The 19,318-nt window shown below is 49.0% G+C and overlaps 1 protein-coding gene across 1 annotated transcript in view; it reads left to right on the top strand.

The window, feature by feature from the left end:
- WNK4 (WNK lysine deficient protein kinase 4) overlaps positions 1-19,318 on the top strand; it is a 51,706-nt gene that overhangs the window by 10,754 nt on the left and 21,634 nt on the right. The window contains exons 2-5 of the mRNA XM_060255277.1: positions 7,179-7,351; positions 14,169-14,389; positions 16,346-16,503; positions 18,556-18,644. Of these exons, the coding sequence (XP_060111260.1) occupies positions 7,179-7,351; positions 14,169-14,389; positions 16,346-16,503; positions 18,556-18,644 (641 nt within the window). The remainder of the gene's footprint in view (positions 1-7,178; positions 7,352-14,168; positions 14,390-16,345; positions 16,504-18,555; positions 18,645-19,318) is intronic.

Raw genomic sequence — 19,318 nt, 5'->3', positions numbered from 1 at the left:
AATTATGTGGATAAATACGAAACACAGAAAGTGGCCCGCTTTGCAGTACAGCTAGCTAAATGCAGTCAGGATTTTGTGGCTGGGAATGCTGTATCTGCAGAGGTGATAATAAGGAGATGCAAGCCCTGTTCTTTTATCTGCTCAATATACTGAATTCAGGGGGCTTCCCGGTTAAAAAAAAAAAATATTTATTTACAATCATACTTCCAGATATTGGATGAGCCAGCTGTGGTTGTTTAATGCAGAGAGAAAGGCACTTTTTCATGCTCAGAGCCTCCCTCCTCTATACAGACTGAATACTGACATTAAAGAGAGATTCTAGGCTTGAATCAAACTTGAGACTTGGGCTGGAGGGACCTGAGGGAGCACCCCCACCGTTTCTACAGGGTACCCTCTTCTCACCCAGATTTCATACACACCTGGAATTGGGGTGTCAAACTTCAGGTCAGAAGAGGGGGGCTTCCTGGAAGATGTAGGTTCTGGGCCTCTCTCTCTCTTCCCCAATTTCTTTTTTAAGAACATAAGAGAAGCCATGTTGGATCAGGCCAATGGCCCATCCAGTCCAACACTCTGTGTCACACAGCGGCCAAAAATTTTTTATATATATATACATACACACTGTGGCTAATAGCCACTGATGGACCTCTGCTCCATATTTTTATCTAAACCCCTCTTGAAGGTGGCTATGCTTGTGGCCGCCACCACCTCCTGTGGCAGTGAATTCCACATGTTAATCACCCTTTGGGTGAAGAAGTACTTCCTTTTATCCGTTTTAACCTGGCTGCTCAGCAATTTCATCGAATGCCCACGAGTTCTTGTATTGTGAGAAAGGGAGAAAAGTACCTCTTTCTCTACTTTCTCCATCCCATGCATTATCTTGTAAACCTCTATCTTGTCACCCCACAGTCGACGTTTCTCCAAGCTAAAGAGCCCCAAGCGTTTCAACCTTTCTTCATAGGGAAAGTGTTCCAGCCCTTTAATCATTCTAGTTGCCCTTTTCTGGACTTTCTACAATGCTAATTGGCACATTAATTGACACTTCACTGGCAGCCAATTACACTAATCTTAAAGGCTAATCCTAGGCCGCTGCCTGGGGTGTTGTCAGACGATGGGATCTCAAATCAACCAGACCTTGAATTGTTGCAAGGTTAAGGCTTTATTTGATAATCTATAAGCATCGGAAGGAAGGAAGATTGAGACTGATACATTGTAGCATTAGGTGGCAGGCTGTATTGGGGTACATCAAAGGGGACTATACAAAGCCACAATTCTAAACATTGCTGAGGTGAGGTGCAAAGATGGTTAGTAACAGCGTTTAAAGATGGCTACAGTTCAGCTAAGCATTTTATTCAGTGAAGTTACATCGGCTGACGGGTGTGGCCCTGGGGGGCACTGGGTTGGGCCTGACTGTTGCCTCCTTGTCGAGGGAAATGGGCGAGTGCGGTGGCATGGCATTTATGCCTCAAAGCACACGTGTGGCCAGCTGCTGTCGCTTCCAGAAGCAATGGCAGCTGGGCTGAGTGATGGTGGCTGGGGAGCATGCGCATTCTGATGCACGGGTGCTGCTGCCATGGTGCTCTGCCACATCAGGGCGAGGGAGGGAGCAGGCAGGGGGGGGGCTCGCCTCAGGCACCAGCCACCCTGAGGCCAGTCCTGCTTAAAGGGAAAAAAGTGCTTTCTGAAGCCATTTTGATTTCTGAGACCTCTGAAGTCTGTTTTGTCACCTTTGGACCCACCTTTCCCTTAAGGCTCTGTCTGAAGTCCTTCTCTGACCGTCGGTCATAAGAGGTAGGTGGATAGTTGTCAGAGAACACCCCCCCCCCCGGAAGAAAGACATGGAGACGTCTCCCACCAAGAGTAAGTGATCGATTTGCAAATCTATAATTGTCTTCTGCCCTAAAGGAGGCTGGAGGGGGCTAGCACCATGAGCCCTCCTTGCCCTGGAGGCTCCCCATCTCCCTTCTAGAGCCAGTTTGGTGTTTTAGTTAAGTGCACGGACTCTTATCTGGGAGAACCAGATTTGATTCCCCGTCCTGCACTTGCAGCTGCTGGGATGGCCTTGGGTCAGCCTGAGCTTTCACAGGAGTTGTCCTTGAAAGGGCAGCTGCTGTGAGAGCCTAAGCTGCTCTGAGTCCCTGATTCAGAGAGAATGGCGGGGTATAAATCTGCAGCCTTCTGAGCGTTTCTTGGGCAATCTCACCAAATGTGTAGAAAAAGCTGTGCAAGATCACCTGTGGGAATGATGTATGAGTTTAACTTGCTGTTGCTTAGAATCAGAGCATACTTTTCTTGGTTCTGTGACTCTCAATTGATACGTTGGCCATCCTTCCCAATTCCTTCTCTTGGCCTTTTCCTTTCGTGGTGCTGGCCCATTCTGTCTTTAACTGGTGGAGAAGTGGGGCTAGCGTTCTCAGTATGCAAGGGTCCAGTTTTTTCCCAGCGGCAGCTGAAGAAAAATCAGTTTCTGAAGCTCAAGTATCAGATGACCCAAGGAAGCAGGAGTGACCCAGGAAGGGAAATGGCTCTGGGACAAGTTCAGTTGAGTACCCCATATGGTGGACAAACCAGCACTGCAGGGCAACTGAGCTCAGTGGGGCCAACTGTGGGCATTCACGCCCCGTGGGACAGGAGGAGGCAACTGGAAAACTGGCACCCATCGGCATTGCCGATGAAGGCTCCAAGCCAGGTGGCCCCTTGGCTCTGCTCCCCCTGCCCACCCTTCAGGGCAAGTGCCCTGGAAGTTAAATGACCAGTCCATCCTCGCAAGGAAGCTCCTTCAACCCAAATGGCAAAGATTATACTTGTTTCTTTACCCTTAGCATACATAATTACCACCCAAACTTCTAGGAACAAAGGCTCTGTCTTTTTGGGGGGGAGAAAGCTCACCAATTGAACAAAGTCTGGCCCAGTTAGCCATTGAGACTAGCAAATAGTTCTCTGGGGAATGCTTGTTAACTTTCCAAGCTTCTGAGGCTTCCTTTGGCCCATCTCTTCAGGGGAACAGAGAGAGCAGAAGTGGCTCCTGACCTGGGGCGTCCCTGGGGTGGGGAACGTGCAGAGGAGGGGCTTTTGCTTTCTCAGGAGTCAGGGGCCGGAGGAGGGACTGGGGCGCTAGAGGAGGAGAGACCGGCTGTGCCTGCCGGCTTGCAAGCTGAATAGAGACGACTGAAGAGCAGCTGCAGTAACAGGTTCGAGAACAGGAAGGCATGTGCAGAAATAAGATCTGGTGAGCTTTTCAGGTGCCACACAATTCCTGCTCAGTGCTACTGCAACAGACCAACACGGCTGGGATCCAAGGAGAGAGGAGAGAGCTGCTGGGCCCCCAGAGCTTATATCCAGCCTTGGTGCCCCCCCCCCTTACTGGTCATCTTCCCTTGGACAGAGGTGAGGCAGCCGTCCTCTGGTGGGTTTGCCCTTCTCCTCACTCTGGCCATCTCAGGGCAGCTGGCAATAGGAGCGGAGTCCTTTCTGGCAAGGAGGAGGATCTTTGCTCTTCCTGCCTTTTGAACATGAAGGATAAGCTGAGAAGGAATCTTGGCCTGCATCTGCTTTCAGCAGCCCCACGAAGGGGCCCCGCAACACCCCTCTTCCTGCCTGTGCAGTCTGTGGTCAGACAGGCTTCCTTTTCTGACTTCCCTTGCTGGAAAGATATTTGAGCAGATTTTAAAGGGGTCGATCTGTGAGCATCTGAAGGATAACTTGGTGATTCAAGGAAGTCAGCATGGGTTTGTCTCCAACAGGTCTTGCCAGACTAACCTGGTTTCCTTCTTTAATCAAGTAACAAGTTTACTGGATTGTGGGAGCTCTGGTGATGTGGTTCACCTGAAATTTAGTAAAACTTTTGATAAGGTTCCCCATGACATTCTGATGGGCAAACTGGAAGACTGTGGACTGGACTATAGGACAGTTTGGTAGATAGGAAAATGGTTAGAGGACCGTACCCAAAGAGTGGTTGTCAGTTGAGTTTCGTCAGATTGGAGAGAGGTGTCCAGTGGGGTGCTGCAGGGCTTGGTTTTGGGCCTGGTTCACAGGATCCTCATTGCTGTCAGATGGCCATCTAGCCTCTGTTTAAAAACCTCCAAGGAAGGAGAGCCCACCACCTCCCCAGGAGGAAGCCTGTTCCACTGAGGAACCACTCTAAACTCACCTCCCCCTAAATTCACAGGATCTTCATTGCCGTCAGATGTCCATCTAGCCTCTGTTTAAAAACCTCCAAGGAAGGAGAGCCCACCACCTCCCAAGGAGGAAGCCTGTTCCACTGAGGAACCACTCTAAACTCACCTCCCCCTAAATTCACAGGATCTTCATTGCTGTCAGATGGCCATCTAGCCTCTGTTTAAAAACCTCCAAGGAAGGAGAGCCCACCACCTCCCGAGGAAGCCTGTTCCACCGAGGAATCGCTCTTAACTGTCAGGAAGTTCTTCCTAATGTTGAGCCGAAAACTCTTTTGATTTAATTTCAACCCACTGATTCTGGTCCTATCTTCTGGGGCCGCAGAAAACAATTCCACGCAATTCTCTATGCTCTAGTACTTGATGAGAGCCAGTCTGGCGTAGTGGTTAAGTGTGTGGGAAAACCGGTTTGATTCCCCACTCCTCCACTTGCACCTGCTAGCATGGCCTTGGGTCAGCCATAGCTCTGGCAGAGGTTGTCCTTGAAAGGGCAGCTGCTGTGAGAGCCCTCTCAGCCCCACCTACTTCACAGGGTGTCTGTTGTGGGGGGAGAAGATATAGGAGATTGTAAGCCGCTCTGAGTCTCTGATTCAGAGAGAAGGGCGGGGTATAAATCTGCAATTCTTTTAAAAAAATTATCTTCAAGTACATGATTGCTCTATTTAAATATCTGAAAGGCAGTCATTTAGAGGAGGGGAAGGAGCTGTTCCATTTGGAAGCTGAGGATAGGACCAGAAGAAATGGGCTCAAATTACAAGCAGAAAGGTACCAGCTGGATATTAGGGGGAGGAATTTACGGTCAGAGTAGTTTAGAGGTGGAACCAGCTGCCTAGGAAGGTGGTGAGATCCCCTTCATTGGCAGTCTTCAAAACACAGCTGGATGATTATTTGTCGGAGATGCTTAGACTGATCCTGCATGGAGGAGGGAGTTGGACTAGGTGGTCTGTATGGTCCCTTCCAACTCTAGGACTCTATGATTCCCCAAAGAAGGCCACAAAGAAGCCCCCCAATAACATCAGCCCCTCGCCCCAATAAGACTCTACTTGGGCCTGGATTCTTGCCGGTTCCAAAGCCTCAACACAAAGAGGAACATGTGAACATATTGGCACACTGAGAGCCCCCCTTGTATCATGGTTACAAGTGACCCAGGTCTGAACTCTCCCTTGTGCCATGGAAGCTGACTGGGTGACCTTTTGGGGGCCAGTCACCCTCTCTCAGCCTCGCCTACCTCACAGGGTTGTTGTGAGGACAAAATGGAGGAGAGGATGCGAGCCACCTTTGGGGAGAAAGGACGGGACAAATGAAGTAAATAAATAAATATGAAGCTGCCTTCAGCTGAGCCATCCCTCGCTGCTGGGTGGTGATGCCCCCAAATCTTAGGCAGACAAAAGTTCCTAGAATTTTTCCCAAGTGAGGGGGTGGGAGTGTGTGAGTGAACCTCGAATGATTGTGCACATGCCAAGAATGTGTCCTGCCACAGCCTTTCTCAAGCTTCTTGGGAGCTGTTAATGCCAGAGGGCACCTGAGAAGATTCTGTCAGCCCTGGGATGAACTCACTGGAACACCCCGTCCCAAGAGAGCTGAACTCATCCACCCCAGCTGCTGACTCAGCTCTTCCTGAGTCCCTCCACCCAAGAGAATTCGTCTCTCTTGCTTCTTTGCTGGGCCTTATCCTTGCAGCCAACCGACCCCAAAGCTTTCATTTTACAAAATGACTGAGAAACCTGCCCCTGAGCCTATAATACAGATGGTGAGACCAACCCAATCCAGTTCTCTGCCCAGCGGCCCATGAAGACTCGGCTGACTCTCTCTAGCCCCACTGCTTGCCCTGATTCTTTGAAGGTCTTCCCTTCTCCTGAGCACAGACCACAAGGAAGCAACAAGTCCCCACAGGCTCTGGTTCAGCTGGAGCAATGGGTGCAAACAGCGGCTGCTGGGGGAGTGGATATTTTGCTGGCCCCATCCATCCCAAGGCCTTTCACAGCAATGTAATATCCACCAAGTTTGAGGGAGGGAGGAATCATGTGTACACAGCATGAATGCCAAGCAGAGGCTCCCTCCTCAAATATCACCCCCACCCCACACGTGCACACAGATCGACAGACTGCCTCTCTCCAGCCAAGTTCAAGAAGGCCTCTACATGCATATTTGGAAAGAAGGAACAAGAGCAAATTCAAAAGGGGATGAAATGGGATGGATTTGGAATTACCTTGTGGATTAATTCTGAGGCCAGATTCAGCCCCAAAACTTATTCTAAACACTACAGTTGAGCCCCAAATGACATGAAAAAGGATAACCATAAAAATGCCTCTGCACTTGCACAGAGTGTTAAGGCACTGCTAAAGTTACTAAAGATCTTCATGGTCTCTGTGCTTCACACCCATGGGATATGGCTCCTGCGCCAATCCCGTTTGGTACGTTAAAAAGCCCGGGATTTTTGTGCTCCGCAGCCAGTGCGCATGTGCAGAGCCCCTACCGCGCATGCCCACTGGGCGGGGCATGGATATCCCGCAAGTTCTCTTCTGACCACCGCGGCGAACAGTCCGTTCTTCCGTAGCTCCATTTGGTACTTTCTGCCCGTTTTCATCTCTTCACCGTCGTTTTTTCGTCTTTGTATGGACAAGCGCTTGGGGTTCTTCAAACGCTGTGTGCGTTGTGGAAGCAAAATCGCCCCTTCAGATGGCCACAAGCTCTGTCTGCTGTGCCTACGAGAGAGCCACCGAGTTGACTCCTGCGCTCATTGTGCAAGGTTTTCCAGACAGACCAGAAAAAAACGAGCGGCCCGTCTTTCAGCCACACTCCTGGAGTCAGCTCTGAAACTGAGCAAAATGACTTCCACCTTGTTGGCACCGACCGACTCGATGCTCAAAACTGCATTTTGAAATCTGGATTAAAACAAATTTCAAAATCTGAAATTCTAAAAATATAATTGAACTTCAAATGAATTTGATTTGGCTGTATCCAAACCGTTTCTTCTTTTTCTCCACATGCTCTTCTCCCCCCCAGACCCGGAAGCTGTCCAAGGCAGAGCGGCAGCGCTTCAGCGAGGAGGTGGAGATGCTGAAAGGGCTCCAGCACCCAAACATTGTCCGCTTCTACGACTCCTGGAAGTCCTCTGTCAAGGGGCAGGTCTGCATTGTGCTGGTTACGGAGCTCATGACTTCAGGCACTCTCAAAACGTGAGCACAGGGCAGGGAGAGGCTGACAGGACAGTTGTGTCCTTGGGGAGGGAGGACCAGTGGGCCAAGAAAAATGGTTTACGTGTGAGGAGATGGGTGGCCTCTGTCCCTTCCTGAAAACGCCTCAAGGCTGGAATTGCACATCCCATGCAAATGCATGGAATAAAATCCCCCACCACTTGCTATTTCTAAGGGGACGTTGACCCCCCCCCCCCTCCCCCAGCCCACCTTGCTTTAAAGTCTCAGCAGCCTTTGGGGGAGCCGTTGGCTGGCCTGTGAGGACACCGCCCGGAGTGTTCTGGGAGAGGCAAGTGCCTCACCTGGGAGAAGCAAACTCTTGCAGGTGTTCCCATCAAGGTGTGAAACCAAAACAAAAAAGGGGAGAAAAAACTTCAACCCAGTAGTTGAAACCTAACCCTGTCACGGTGTGAGCCACCTACATGGATGGAGACTGGCATATGTGCCTCTGGCTGAGGGCAGGACTGCAAAACTCCCAAGGCACCTTGCAAGCATTGGGTGGGTGGGAGGCTGGTTTTGTGGTAAATGATACTGGATCAGACCCTGGGATGTCTTCTTTACTCGGCCACGGTTTCAGATGGAAAGGGGACATCACTTGCTCCTCTCTTGCCGGGGGCAGGAGATTCTCCATCAGCTTCTTCTGTGATGTGGGGAGGCTTGAAAGAATGAGGCTGTCTGTCAGCCATCTGAGAGGTGTCTCCAAGGTGAGAAACCTTCTGCTTTTTGATTTCTGTGGGGCTGCACAGAAGCATCCTGCCTTCCTGAGGAGGGGGAGGGGAGCTCTCTGAATTCCTCCTGTTTCCAAAGGAAATTAAAAGGACAGGCATCCCCCTGACTCTTTAACTTTGTTGGCCTTTAAGGTGCCAATGGACTCAAATTTTGCTCTGTAGCAGCCACCCAGAGACTGTCAGAAGGGTAGTCATGCTAATCACTGCTTATCTCTTTGAAATGGTGTTGTTTGAGAGGGGGGCATCTGTGCTGGCCAAACAGCTGTCTGGGCAGCTTCTGACAGTCTTGGAGCAAGAGAGTTGCTCCCCCACTCAGCAGAGCAGTGGGATCCACACTCATCAGTGCTGCTGTTGCTCAAGCTACAGGCTCAGAAGGTGGCTGGCAGTCCTTCCTGACTCCTGCCCTGTTGGATGGCTGCCTGCAAAGAGTCCCAAGTGCACGGGAATATCACAGACTAAAGTAAGAGCCCAGTAGCACGTTTAATACTGACAAGGTATAGCTAAAGCTTTATTTAGGAGCTACTATACTTGTTATTAAAGAGATATTAAAGCTACATCACTGGCTGAGAGAGAAGGGGAGAGAGAATGATAGTGCAACTTCCAAGAAGTAGCAAGACGTTGCCCTGAGAGCAGCAATCTGGAGACAGGCAAGGAATGACACTTGATAGGAGAGAAGGTGCTGAGCGCGTTATCCTATTTAACTGTTGTCTTGCTGCCCCCTGCAGGGTCTTCTTGTTGTATACCGGACTGTCAGCACCTGAAGAAATGCATTAATACGATTGTTATCATTGTAGGCCAATGAATCCTCAGTGTGGCTTCCCTGAGCTCCACGGCCCCTGCCAGTGGATATTCTGGTGTCCAGGGCTGTAACCAGTGGTGGGGTGGTGGGGGCGGTGCCCCTTATTGCATTTGCAATGCCCCCACCCAACTGAGGCATCTCTGCACCCTCAGGCTCAGGCCACCCATACCAGGCTCTGGGGAAGTGGCAGCGGCAGGGAAGCTGCTGCGTGTTGCAGGTGGGCAGTGCTGTCTCCTCCCAACAGCCCAAGCAAAAGCACTCCTGTCCACCTCTGCGCTCCGACATGGGGAAAGACTCAGCGGCACTGGCGGGGTCAGCTGAAGACCTGAAGTGAAGATCCCTGGGAGTTGTAGTCTGTGCCACTGCTGGTGCTCTGGTGGCAGGGACTTGGGGGTGTGTGTGTCCTGGGTAGGGATTCTGGCTAGAGGACAGGCAGCTGCTGCGTGGGGCAGGTGGTGTTGCTAGCTCCTCTGAGAGGCCTGAGGTGTGTGCGGCGGGTGGCAGCTGAGCTGGGATCAGAAGCTGTTGACAGCAAATACAGTCTGCTGCTGGAGGAAGCAGTGGCAACTGGCTTCATATGAGCTTTCCTCCCATACAAATCTGTCTCATTCAGGCAAATAAAATAACCTTGAGCCTTTTTCAGGAGAGCCAGAAGCCTGGGTTTGGATGTCTTTTTTGCAACTGTGGGAGGGGGGACTTTAAAATGGGGAGGGTTTAGATTTTGCAACCCTGGAATGGTGTCTGGCTGACCGGAGTGGTAGACGGGGTGGGGAGCTCTGGGGTGGAGGTGGGGGGTAATTCCAGTCAAACTCCCCCTCCAACCCACTGGGAGCAAAACTAACCCGGAGAGGATATGAGAAGTTCTGCAGCAAACCAGCCCTTGCCAGTATTTAAAAGGCATTAAAGTTAAGGCATTTTTTAAAAGTTAAGAATTCATTTAATTTGTGCCCACCTCAGCATCCCTTTTCAAACAAAATTCCTGCCTGGTGCCCCTTTGCTGCTTTCCCAAAGCACAGAGGCCATCTTGGTTCTCCTCCACTTCACTGGAGCAGGAGAACCCAGAAACGACTGACTTCGTAGCTGGGGATGCTTGTCTTGCAACTTCCTCACTTTTTATGATTGGTCCCAGTGCCCACCAGTAGCCATTCTCTGACTGGCCCAGTCCCTCATGGCTGCCATTTTGTGTCGGGGCCCATTCCCTGTTCTCAGCATTCTAAACGTGACCATTGAGGCTCAACAGGGTTGGGGGTCCCTGTCTTAGATTGTCCTGCAGTTTACATGCTGCTGGCTATTTTCAGTGGTGGTCATCGTTCGTTATCATTTTGCTCGGGGGCAGGATGGAGACAGTGCTGAGACAGAGTGGTTAATAACCAGACTGCCAGTCAGGTTAATCCACTGTTTGTCTCTCAAAGCATGCACAACAAATCCTGCAATGAAGCTACGCTCCAGACAACGAGGTTATACGGCCAAGGAATTAATGATTTGATGCTTAGTAGACGTTGGAGCTTTATGATGGCAAAATGCAAACAAAGCAAGATACCTGAACTGTATAGGTATTTCCATGGCTCCACAGATGGTTAGAAGAGTAGCAGGCTGAGAACACCTCAGGAGAGTTGAGGTGATGCTCAGACTCCTGTTGGGGGACCTAAAGTCTACCTTTGCCACACCAAAAGGGTGAATCTTGAAGATCTTCATCGTGGTCTCTGTGCAGTCCCACACATGGGTTTTCCGCCTGGAAACGAACCCGACCTTGGAGAATTCAAAGATAGCCTAAGGGTTTATTTTGGCGCGCATTTCCTCTCGATCTGGGGAGCAGGCATCCACTGCGCATGCCTGGAGCGAAGGGAAGGCGCTCCACTCACCCAGTTTCTTCTTAACCGCCGTTTGGATTAGACCTACCTCGTTGCGTCTCCTCAACCTCGTTGAGTTTTTTCTTCAATTCCTCTCCGACCTCTTCTTCGTTCTTCAACTGGTATCGTTATTCTAAAAAAAGAAAGAAAGAAAAAAAAAGGACTTTATCTTCTTTACTATTACCCCCCCCCCCCCCCGGGCATATGGAAGGGAAGGACCCCAAAACAACTTTTAAAAAGTGCATCCGGTGTGGAACCAAAATTCCCTCGACTGACGGACACTTTTTGTGCTTATTTTGTTTGGGGGAGGCCCACAGGGTGGACACCTGTGCTCATTGTAGCCAGTTTGGAAAACAGGCCAAAAAGAATCATGCTGCGCGACTTAAAAGCCACCTTCTGGAATCCTCGCTGCAGCCTGTTATGCCCCACGATTCTGGGTCTCATACTTCGCCACCTTCCCTAACTCCGCAAAGGGACATGGTTCGATCGGCAGCTTCCGTGACATCGGCTCCCAGTAAGTCTGGAAAACACACCAAGAAATCTGACGACTCCAAGAAAAAACACTGGAATTGCCTTCTAAACATCACTCGGATTCGATACCTTCGAAATCCACAGCGAAGGCTGACCGTAAGTCTTCGGACTCGAGACCCTCCGACCATACCATAACATCGACCTCACACTCGACCTCGGCTAAGGAATCGGTGGCACTGACTGTTCCAGTGGAACTCTCGACCCCCACCGATGTCATAACCGACGAGGTCATCTGCATCCAATCGCAGTCTCCATCTGTCCACGAATCTTTACCAGAAGACATCCTTGCTACTGAATCCTTGGAACCATCGCTTTGACCTCGAGGACAGTGAGCTAATCTTCTCGGTGTACACTCGTTCCGTGAAGTCTCGGTGCTTCCCACCTTCAAGGATTCAGCCGTCTCTCCGCTATATCGAGAGTCTTCAACTCAAGCCCATGATAGTCATCATTCTAGATCTCCGCTACATCACCCACCAACACACAAAGATCTTTCCACACAAATCTATACTGACCCATGGTCTTCAAGCCGATGCAGGGATCGTTATTATTATTACAGTCCATCACGGTCCAGATCACCTCCGTCCTCACGTTGGCATCAGCAGCACTATAGGTTTTCTAGATACCCATCACATGAGCTCCATCAACCCTGATACCGTGAGGAATCCCACCCGCCTCGGTACCGTGAGGAAGTCTACCAACCTTGGTACCGTGAACCTCGGTACCACAAAGACACATACCAACCTCAGTACCATGAGGAAGTTTACTACCCCCAATACCGTGAAGGTTCATCTCCTCATCAACTCTGACGTTACAGTCGGGATTCGAAACCACTATCACCAGTGCCCTCAACATCTGCTCTGTCGGTTCCATCGAAACATCAGATAGATCAACCTGACCAACCTACCCTTCGGGGCAAGGCTATATCGCTACCGACCAAGCCTTTACACGACCGCCCTACGACTCCCATGGATGTTCCTTAGGATTCCAAAGCTGACCACTCTGCTTTGTCTCAATCTGCAGCATCCGCACCAGCATCGCCTGTTTCTGACATCACTAAACCTGCCGATCTTTCACCATCCGAAGAATCCAAGGCTTACCTAGACCTGCTTACCAACATGACAAATACTCTCAATATAAAGCTCACTACTGATTTGCTGAGAGTATCTGATGTGGTTCATGTTCTAGTTCATGCGGATTGGACCATCTGTATCCTCATCACCCCCTGGTGGCCCCGCCAACCATGGTTCATCACCCTCCTCCTTCTGTCAAACAATGTGTTCCATCGCTCTCCCCAAGCTCGGGACTTAATCTCTCAACAAGATGGCATCGTGCTGCACCACAACCCAGGACTTCTGCAACTGACGGCCTGGAAAATCAGTTTCTAGATTTTCCCACAGAAGTCCGACATGTCCTCCTCAACGCTAGGAAGCTCGCCACTAGAAAATCCTACTCATAAAAATAGAAGCACTTTTCAGCATATGCTGCTCAACACAACTTTCTTCCTGAATCGTCCTCTATAGCTCAAATTCTGATGGTCACCTTGTTTCTATCGTCTCAGGTCTGGCCGACTCCTCTCTAAAGGTTCACTTGGCCGCTATTTCAGCCCTTCATCCACGCATTGAAGGATGCACTGTCTTCTCCCATTCTGCAACAAAAGCCTTCCTAAAGGGCACTCTGCATCTTCACCCTCCAATTTGCCAACTGCAACGCACATGGAGTTTATCTCTTGTTCTGAGAGAATTGATGAAACCCCCCTTTGAGCCGATGGCGTCCATTCCACTGCATCTCTTGTCATGGAAGACGGCGTTGCTGGTGGCACTCACATCCGGCAGGAGAGCCAGTGATGTTTGTGCTTTTCGGACAGACTCCCCATACACTGTCTTCCACCATGACAGAGTGGTGTTACGTCCTGACCCTACTTTCCTGCCAAAAGTAGTTTCACCCTATCACCTGGGGAAGCCAACCATCCTGCCTTCCTTTTTTCAAAAACCCAGTGATGCCGGACAAAGGACCCTACATAATCTCAATGTACGTAGGGCCCTTGCTTTCTACATTGACAGGACACGTCCTTTCCGCAAGGACTCTAGGCTTTTTGTAGCCTATGGAACACATAAGCAGGGCTACAAAATCTCAACCCAGAGGTTTTCAAAGTGGGTTGTGGCTGCAATTGTTTTATGTTACCAATTGGCTAAACAACCCGTACCTGAACACTTGCGAGTTCACTCCACTCGAGCCGTTTCCACAGAGGCGTACCGATGGAGGACATCTGTGCTGCTGTGGTCTGGTCTTCTCCATCTACGATTGCCATGCACTATGCCCTAGACGTTTGTGCACAGTGTGACGTAGCCTTCAGGCAGGCTGTGCTTTGCACCATTTTTGACTGACGCTTCCAGCTCCATGCCCTGTAAGTACAATATTTCGTATCATTTATATGCATGTTTAACATGTGTTTTTTTATTACAGAACCAGCACTCCAGCTTACCAGTCACCCATGTGTGGGACTGCACAGAGACCACGATGAAGATAAACAGGTTGCTTACCTGTAACTGATGATCTTCGATTGGTCATCTGTGCAGTCACACACTCCCGCCCAGCCTTCCCCACTGCTGGTTTACTCATCTTTCTACTAACGTTTTTTCTCTATACAGTGGCTAGAAGAAACTGGGTGGGTGGAGCGCCTTCCCCTCGCTCCAGGCATGTGCAGTGGATGCCTGCTCCCCAGGTTGAGAGGGAATGAGCACCAAAATAAATGCTTAGGCTACCTTTGAATTCTCTGAGGTCGGTTTCATTTCCAGGCGGAAAACCCATGTGCGTGACTGCACAGATGACCACTCAAAGATCATCAGTTGCAGGTAAGCAACCTGTTTATTTATGCTTCCCTGTTTCTGCAGGTACTTAAAGCGTTTCAAAGAGATGAAGCTGAAGGTTCTTCAGCGCTGGAGCAAGCAGATTTTGCGGGGACTGCATTTCCTGCACACCCGCTCCCCTCCTATCATCCACCGTGATCTGAAATGCGACAACGTCTTCATCACGGGGCCTACCGGCTCTGTAAAAATTGGGGACCTTGGCTTGGCCACACTCAAGCGTGCATCATTTGCCAAGAGCGTTATAGGTACTTGATGGTTAGAAAATGGGCAGCATTGGCTCTTCCGAACCAGGAGAATAGCAATTCAGGACACACATCTGTGCAGTGAAGCAATTTAAAGCAGAATAAAAACCACAGAGATCACCCCCCAATAAGCTAAAGTTCAGAAGAAAAGCTCAGCTGGTGTTCAGAAAAAATCTTGCCTCATGTCTGGAAGATGCATGGGATTTTGGAGAGCCTTTGGCGTGGCGTAGCCAAAAAAACACCTCACTGCTTTCCACTTCTGCTTCGACCAGGTGGGCAGGTGGTGCCATTTAGAGGGCTGAGAATGTGTTGGGGCTCCAGAGGCAAGGCAGTATTTTGGATCTGCTGAACTCCTGGAAGATTTCACACTAGTATTTTTTTTAGTCTGGAATAGACATTATTTGGTTGCTCTGTTTTTACACAGAATCCAGATGATTTATTTCATCAACCTGGTTCACTTTAGTGTTTTCTGTATTCTGTTTCCATCTTTTTAAAGGCCAGATTTGTGGCATTTTCTGCAGTTTAAATGTCTTGGGGCACCAGTTGTCTATGATGGACTTACAAAATGGTATTGACATGTCCCCTTTAAATTTCTTTCCTGTTTGCACTTTTCTCAGCTTAATTCATTACTTCCTGATCACCCTGTGCCTGCTGCGTTCTTATGCATCAACAGAGCCTGAATCCATTCTTGTTGGGGGTGTTAATTACTGCTTTTTATTGTAGCAAAAATTACTGTTAATTTTCTTTAATTTTTGCCATGCAACTATCAGAGTCATAACTGGGCAACTATGACATTAAAGGTGAAGGTTGTCCCCTGTGCAAGCACCAGTCGTTTTCGACTCTGGGGTGACGTTGCTTTCACAACGTTTTCACGGCAGACTTTTTACGGGGTGGTTTGCCATTGCCTTCCCCAGTCATCTACACTTTACCCCCAGCAAGCTGGGTACTCATTTTACTGATCTCGGAAGGATGGAAGGCTGAGTCAACCTGGAGCTGGCTACCTGAACCCAGCTTCCACTGGGATCGAACTCAGGTCATGAGCAGAGAGCTCGGACTGCAGTACTGCAGCTTTACCACTCTGCGCCATGGGGCTATATAGTAAGGAAAAAGAAAAGAGCTGTGCAAAAGTAGTAATTACTTACTGAGCCCGCCTTGGCGGGGAGGGCGGGGTATAAATAAAATTAAACATAAACATAATTAAAGACACCTCTTAACTCTTGGAGAAGGAATAGGTTAAGAACCCTTTCAGGAGTCCCCAGTGGCCATGGAGAGTCAAGAGGCTTGACTCGATTAGTCACGGACAGAAATTAGCAGAACCGCTCACAGCCAGTGTTCCATCTAGGCTGAGCTAGCTCAGTTTGTTTAGCCTCCAGCTTGCCCATTTTTGTCTTAGCTCAGGAAAAAATGGCCCAGAGCAAACTAATTTATGCAGTGGCTCACAACTTTGATGCTAATAGCTCACAAAGTAGAATTTTTGCTCACGAGATTCCACAGCTTAGAGGAAGTCTTGCTCACAGGAACACCGTACAACAAAAGAGGGAGCTGACAACATTTATTGGGACTGCTACAGAGAGAAGCTGGACTTTTGCTTAGTAGGATTTTAATTAATATGTAGTAAAAATGTAGTAGGATCTTCCCCAGGCAAATGGCCACTGTGGGCTTTGTGAGGTGTGAAATCCTCATTTCAGTTTCAGTTGCAGCTGATTACAGCAAAGGAATCCTTTAGCAGTGTGAAGAGATCTTAGTGGGGAAGCAGCCTTGGAGTTTTATTGTCCTCAGCTTGACCACTGTGTGAAATTTAATGGGGTGTTTTCTGTGGCCCAGTGTGGGTTTTGGAGTCATTCTGGTGAGCTCATGAAAAGGATGGGTGGACTTGGTGGCTGAAGACTGGGTGGGGGGACTCTTCCCAAGTTTCTCAGTCTTGGCTGAACCCCATCCTTCTCCTTCCCCCTACCCCAGGGACCCCAGAATTCATGGCACCAGAGATGTATGAGGAGAAGTATGACGAAGCGGTGGATGTTTATGCTTTCGGCATGTGCATGCTAGAGATGGCCACGTCCGAGTATCCTTACTCAGAGTGCCAGAATGCCGCTCAGATCTATCGCAAGGTCACCTCGGTGAGAGCACAGCCTCGGATATATTGCTTTCCAGCCAGAATTGGGTCCCAGAGCCATTCATGGGAAATAACATCTAAAACAAATAGCAAAGTTCAGTATGAAATGTTCCTTGGAAAGGGGATTTTCAGCTGGACTGGATTCCAGTATGGTTGAGGGACACCTGGATGGTTCCTTTCCTGCCCCTGATGGCCTCATTAATGGCAGTTGCTAATTTATAAAAACGGAAATGCCTGACAGTGTCTGTGCTGGGTGTTATTGGGGGGGGGGGGGAGGCTGTGTTCTCCTCCTTAGAGGTCTTGTCGCCATGACTGATGAGTGAATCCTCTCTGGATACTGAGATGACACTCATTAGAGGGCCTTTGGGGAGGTACGGGGCTCCTTTTCCTCCATATGCCCCTGGTGTTCAGAAGGGTTCTGCTCTGAGCTCTAGCTGTGTGGAAACTCTGCTGGTGGGTGGCAGAGATGGCTGCCAAGTGTCAGCAGGGGAACAAGAACAAATCATCTGTGCACGTACAATACGACTATATAAACTTTGTTAACAGTATAAGCAAAACAGAGTTCACATCATGAAAAAATGCTTTATACAGTTCATCAATGCATACAACTCATCAATACAAGAAGCACAGAATAACAAACTAAAGACGCTGTATTCTTCTCTAATTAGCAGTTTCATGGAGATTCCACAGGGTTTTAAAGCAACAATAAAGTCCATAATCAAGAGGTTATGGAATCCCGAAAATCCACCTGTTTTCATGTATAAAGGTAGTCCCCTCTGCAAGCACCAGTTGTTTCCGACTCTGGGGTGATGTTGCATCATAATGTTTTTACGGCAGACTTTTTAACAGGGTGGTTTGCCCTTGCCTTCTCCAGACATCTACACTCCCCCCCACCCTTGCCCAGCAAGCTGTGTACTCATTTTACCGACCTTGGAAGGATGGAAGGCTGAGTCAACCTTGAACCAGCTATCTGAACCCAGCTTCCACCGTAATCGAACTCAGGTCATGAGCAGAGCTTGGATTGCAGTACTGCAGCTTACCACTTGGAGAGCCAGTTTGGTGTAGTGGTTAAGTGTGCGGACTTTTATCTGGGAGAACCGGGTTTGATTCCTCACTCCTCCACTTGCACCTGCTAGCATGGCCTTGGGTCAGCCATAGCTCTGGCAGAGGTTGTCCTTGAAAGGGCAGCTGCTGTGAGAGCCCTCTCCAGCCCCACCCACCTCACAGGGTGTCTGTTGTGGGGGAGGAAGGTAAAGGAAATTGTGAGCCGCTCTGAGACTCTTCGGAGTGGAGGGCGGGATATAAATCCAATATCTTCATCTACCTCACAGGGTGTCTGTTGTGGGGGAGGAAGGTAAAGGAGATTGTGAGCCGCTCTGAGACTCTTCGGAGTGGAGGGCGGGATATAAATCCAATATCTTCATCTACCTCACAGGGTGTCTGCTGTGGGGGAGGAAGGGAAAGGAGATTGTGAGCCACTCTGAGACTCTTCGGAGTGGAGGGCGGGATACAAATGCAATATCTTCATCTACCTCACAGGGTGTCTGTTGTGGGGGAGGAAGGTAAAGGAGATTGTGAGCCTCTCTGAGACTCTTCGGAGTGGAGGGCGGGATATAAATCCAATATCATCTTCTTCTTCACTCTGTGCCATGGGACTCTTATTTTCATGTATAACGACGCTTGATTATGGACTCTTTATTGTTGCTTTAAAACGCTGTGGAATCTCTGTGAAATCGCTAATTAGAGAAGAATACAGCGTCTTTAGTTTGTTATTCTGTGCCTCTACTATTGATGAGTTGTATGCATTGATGAACTGTATAAAGCATTTTTCATGATATGAACTCTATTTTGCTTATATTGTTAACAAAGTTTATATAGTCGTATTGTGTGTGCAAAGTTGATTTGTTCTTGTTCCATTGCATACTGTGTGTTCCTGTTGGTTTTGCAAGGGTCAGTAGGGGGGCAGGGGATTTCTCAGAGGTGGGGAACCCACAGAAAGTGGAGGTCTCTTGTCCCTCTATTTGTGAACTGGTACTTCTGCCCCTTCTCCCCACAGGGCATGAAGCCCAACAGTTTCTACAAAGTGAAGGTGCCTGAGCTGAAGGAGATCATTGAGGGCTGCATCCGGATGGACAAGAAAGAAAGGTGAGAAACTGCTGGGCTTGGAGTGGGCATCTCTTCTATCTTTGGACAAATTAGGTAGGCAGCGACGGGCTGGGCCTAATTTATTCCAGTTGAAGCATCCTGATTTTTCCCCATAAAATTTGGGAATATTTTGGCAAAGATGGAAACAGCTTGGGTAGGTGGGAGTAGAAACAAGGAGGAGGAACTATGGAAGGTATACTGTGTTGCCATTTTTCACACGCTTATATTGTTTCCAGTCCTCATTAGAACTCCTATTTATTGTTTATTGAGGTTTTTCCCTGTCCATCTTCTAAGGAGCTCACAATGGTTCATGTAGATTTTCCCCACCCATGTAATCCTTACAATAACTCTATAAGGTAAAAGTGTGAAGAAGTATAGAATCATAGAGTTGGAAGGGACCTCCAGGGTAATCTAGTTCAACTCCCTGCACAATGCAGAAAATTCACAAAGACCTCCCCCCATACACATACATGCCCAGAGGATGGCAAAAACCTTCAGGATCCCTTGGATCCAAGCCAAACTGGCCTGGAGAAAGAAGCACCTTTCTCCCTTTTCTCATAGTGCAAGAACTCATGGGCACGCCATGAAATTAATGAACAGTCGGCTTACAACAGGTAGAAGGAAGTCCTCCCTCACCCAAAGAGTAGCCCGTTGGGCTGCAGCTATAGGCATAG

Source organism: Heteronotia binoei, chromosome 15 (genome assembly GCF_032191835.1).
Source record: "Heteronotia binoei isolate CCM8104 ecotype False Entrance Well chromosome 15, APGP_CSIRO_Hbin_v1, whole genome shotgun sequence".
Lineage (NCBI taxonomy): Eukaryota > Metazoa > Chordata > Lepidosauria > Squamata > Gekkonidae > Heteronotia > Heteronotia binoei.
Note: the sequence above shows the minus strand (reverse complement) of the source record. Positions and strands in the feature narration are given on the sequence as shown.